Source organism: Rhagoletis zephyria, unplaced genomic scaffold, assembly GCF_001687245.7.
Source record: "Rhagoletis zephyria isolate East Lansing unplaced genomic scaffold, Rhagoletis_zephyria_1.1 Rzeph_scaffold_05853, whole genome shotgun sequence".
NCBI lineage: Eukaryota > Metazoa > Arthropoda > Insecta > Diptera > Tephritidae > Rhagoletis > Rhagoletis zephyria.
The window spans coordinates 35,012-39,428 of record NW_016162936.1 but is presented as its reverse complement, the minus strand read 5'-3'; the positions used below and the strand labels follow the sequence as shown (position 1 = coordinate 39,428).

Here is a 4,417-nt window from a genome sequence, read left to right as displayed (position 1 = left end):
TTTCAACTAATTTAAAATGCATTTGGTTTAAAGAACTTCAAAGTCGGTCAGATAAAATCCTTATTGCATTAAAGTAAATAAACAGTATGTATGCGTATATGTATGAGTATTCGCAGTAACACCGATGACTGGTGTCTTCACTACCCGCTGACCTGCCTACTAGCCTGCTAAGTAAATAGTTTCCAGAAATCACAATTTTTACTACAAAATTGTTTTGCTGCATACACATACTTACGTACATATGTACATATGTATTTGGTACTTGAAAAAAAAAAATGAAACGAATAAGGTATTTTAAGTTGTTGTTATGGTAAAAAGGGTGCTTCTAGACCAGAGTACTTTACACTTTCCTACCGCTTTATTTAAAATATACAGTAATTGATTTACGGTTTACTGTGATGACTAGTAAATTTATTTACGGAAGTTATTCAAGTCGTGCTAAATGTAAAGTACTTCAGATTTTCAATAGCATCCATCACTCGTCGATTATGAATGAGTAAATGTATATGAAAAAAAAAAAGAATAATTTAAATTTTCTGATTCGTTATTTTTGTTTGTGATTTTACAGGTTACAATGGCTGGTGATTATATTCTCTCAATTGCATCGATTATGATTGCGCGTCTGAAGAGCGACGATGTGACGATTGTTCTAAGTAAGGTGAGTGCGAAAAAATAAACAAACGAAAAAAAATATGATAACCAATAGTACGATTCACTTCAACAGCGCACTCATAATGTGTCTCACTTGAGATGCTGTCGAAAGGTATCATCTAGTTGGAAATAACTTGTTTTTATTTACATTCATACTTGCAAGCACACACATCGACTGTTTTTCTCAGCAACTTAGAAATTAGTGTCTCGAGTTTGCTGACGAATCGCGAGAAATATTTTAGAAAATCCCCTTGGCTTATTTGTTTAACCTACAAATGATGTAGAAAAAGGCTAAGAAACCGATTTTAGGCACACTTTTATAAATCTTAAGACTGGTTTCAAGACCACCGTGCATTAGTGAACTATTTTGCCATTTGGAGGGGAGAACTAATAAAGGGAGAAAACAAAAAAGGCTGTTAACAATTTATTTTCGGCACTTTTCAGCAGATGAATTAAGATATTCAGAACTTTCAGGTTTTCAAATGAAATTAAGATAATTTGGTAACATTTTTCAAAAATAGCCACTGTTTTTATTTAAAAGAAATATTAAAAAAAAAATCAGCATTCAAAGTTTTTTAATAGAACCGCATCATTTAGTTTTTGAAGTTTGTCTACTTCCTTTTCGCATGTTTCACACTTAGAAAGAAAGTCCTTCACAATTTGGGGAATAATTTCTTCGAGGCCCTATACACCTTTCCTTTTGAAAAATCCGGTACAGTAAAATTAATTTCGTTCATTCTGAGATCTATTTTATTTATTACGTAAATGTTATAAAATCCATTACAAATCTAATTTGAAGCAAGTTATACAGTATTGGCCAAATCTATAGCCCCCCATTTAGAAGTGATATTGTTTGCCACTTATGTTTAATCACAAGGTGTTACACTGATCGTGAACTTTTTAAGTGACCTGGTACACGTCGTAAGGCTGGTCAAGTAATTCACGAAACTGCATATACAATTTTTGTAACACCCTCAAATTATCGACTTATTCTTAAAAAACCATTTTTACATGACTTTTCGCACTAAAAAATTTTCAGCTGTTAATTTTTACCGCACTTTAAGTTTTATAGTCTTTGGAAGGAGGAATATTTGTACTATTTAAAGATTAAAAAAGTTTTGTGAGCACATTGTAAATGTGTTGAAAGTTGTTGGAATAAGTCTGAAGTTAACACAAATTTTTATTATTTTTCTAAAATTTCATTTTTTCTAAAATTTCAAAACAAAATAGTCTCTTTCAGTCATTGCTTCGAAAAGAATGTGCAATTCCGAGTAAAGTTATGAATTTTCTTAAGATTTTTTCAAAATCACTTCGATGTAATTTCACAGAAAAATTGTATCAGTTAAATTGGATTCATTTTGAGGTTTGAATAGTTCGTATAGAAATATTTGAATTTGTAATGCATTTTGGTGATGTATTGACTTTATATGTGATTCAATATCTGATTTGCCACCGTGAGCAATATTAAAGTCCTTTGTGCACACATTGCATCGCACATCACTATGACTTATTGTTTTTTTTTTTATAAACAAATATTTAACTTTTAAGTTTTCATTGAAAACATTCACTCCACACTTTCTTGACATTTTTCGCTTTCTTATTTGAGCTAGTGATGGGGAAAATATCGATATTGTCGATAAAATAAAGAAATAACTTGGACGTTACACGATCAAGATCTTGGTTTCAAGTTGCAATACACTCACACTTTTTTACTAACACACACGCACATTTACAACTTGAACGTCGACTTGATATCAATTTTTACTTTCAAGTCATGTAGCAACTTGAAAGTCAAGTCAAACAGCTGATTGATTTTTTTTCTAAAAATGTACATACCATTGTATGTTCCGGTACATTTGCTTGTACCCAAACCTTCGTTTCGGTACACGGTACAAAACCAAAAGTTTCGGTACTGTACCGGAGATTTAGGTACAGCTTTAGGTACAGCTTACAGCTTAGGCACCGTCTCACTGGAAAGGCTGTCTTGATTAAAGACATAAATGGATAGGTTTTTGGAGAAATCTGCCTGTCTGAACCGCTGTGATTATCGACTTTTGGCAAGAGAAGCCTGCCAAATCCAGCCTTACCTAACTAAAAAACTAAAAGTGATTGTCACATTTTCCACTCATGCGAAGTTGTTGTTGTAACAGCATACAAAATGTTGCCTTGGCCATTTATAAATCTGGATCGTTGCGGTTACATATGTACATATATAAATCCGACTGGAATTTGTGAGAAGTATATGTACAACCATATGGTGTGTTGGTATCTTTAAAACTTCTTAACCGAAACTTTATATAGTATATACATACGTTAACTTGGCACTCAAATTGACCTTCACAAAAAAATACGCATTGGTGTAGGTTGTTAAAATACTTAATCATTTAGGCTGTTAAGATACTTCATCATTAATCTTTCATTCATTCTCTGTTGCATTTAAGAGGCATTTCAAAAGTTACATATGCACCATACATACATATATGTCCACAAATAAGCGAAGTTAATTGCGCGCAGCTTCCTTTCAAGATTGCCGATAAGAAACTGAAAATTCTGCAAAATGCGTTCCTTGTAATTTCCAAAGAATATATGTTTGTACATACATTCACGCTTAATTTTACACCATTTTTTTTTGATGGTTTTCATTGTAATTGCATTATCAATTTTTTGTGCATACTGAAATCCTACAACGACACCAACAAATCGGTTTTTCTGTCCCAAAGATAGTAATCCAAAAACCTGAAATGCAGACTGCTTCCGCATTGCTGAATTCTAGTTACCTCTTCTGCTTCCCATCTTCTTAAGCTGCAGTAATTGTGTCGTAAAAAATGTCGATAATGCAACAGCAAAAAGGCGAAAGTAAAAAGTGGTTCTTACTTCGACAATCCTTTGTCTTGTCTTGCCTTGTCTACTGCGCTATTCTTGTGCATTTTGTGTGTGCGCATGAATAAGCATAAATTTAAAATATTTACAAGATTCCAGTTATACAAGTATGTATAGGCGAGTAAAAAATTGTTTTTAAAATATTTTTTATTTTTTTATTTTTTGGTTCGCCTTTTAAAGGGCAGATGGAAGTTGCCTCGTATTTAGAACGCTCAAAAGAAGCTTGTTGAACTGTAATGGCATTGTTGGAGGTCAATCGTCGGCTACCGGCCAGAGAACCACTTGGCCAGTCTTCAATTAGTTTTCCAAGGGAAAAGCTTTTATAATTTTGAGTATAACGAAAGACAATTCGTTGCATTTTAAATCCATTGAATACATTTCGACGTTACCGTAACTTGTATTCTTGCAAATTCAGATATTTAAAGAGAATGTACATAGTTACGAAAAATAAAAATACTAGTTTTAGTTAAATTACACGATTTTTTGCTTTTAAATTTTGTCATAAATCTTGAGTAATTAATCTTCGTGTAAATAGCATAAAATGCATAGTGAATGGCGACTGATACGAATTCGTTTCGCATGATACTGAATCGATATATTGTACCATAAAATAAAGTAGTAAACTCTGTTTAAAGTATCTATAAAGAACTTTAAAGTACAAAGAATAATTAAACGAGTTCTTATGAACACAATACAGACATGTACATTAGACTGCATCACTCCCCATACCAAAAAAAAAAATCGGTACTGTTTTTCCATTGGTATTATAAAATCTATTATATTTTAAGACGTCCAACAAAATATTTCGGAAAAATATTAAGATTTACGTGAACCGGACCGATTTGAAAATACCTCCAAGAATTGAGTTTTTTTTTATTAATAAAAA

At 32.1% G+C, this 4,417-nt stretch overlaps 1 protein-coding gene across 1 annotated transcript in view; it reads left to right on the top strand.

The window, feature by feature from the left end:
* The first annotated feature begins 570 nt into the window (after positions 1–570).
* The window catches only part of LOC108372543 (decaprenyl-diphosphate synthase subunit 1-like), a 30,905-nt gene continuing 27,058 nt past the window's right edge, over positions 571–4,417 (top strand). The window contains exon 1 of the mRNA XM_017628263.1: positions 571–658. Coding sequence (XP_017483752.1) covers positions 575–658 — 84 coding nt within the window. The 5' untranslated portion in view covers positions 571–574. The remainder of the gene's footprint in view (positions 659–4,417) is intronic.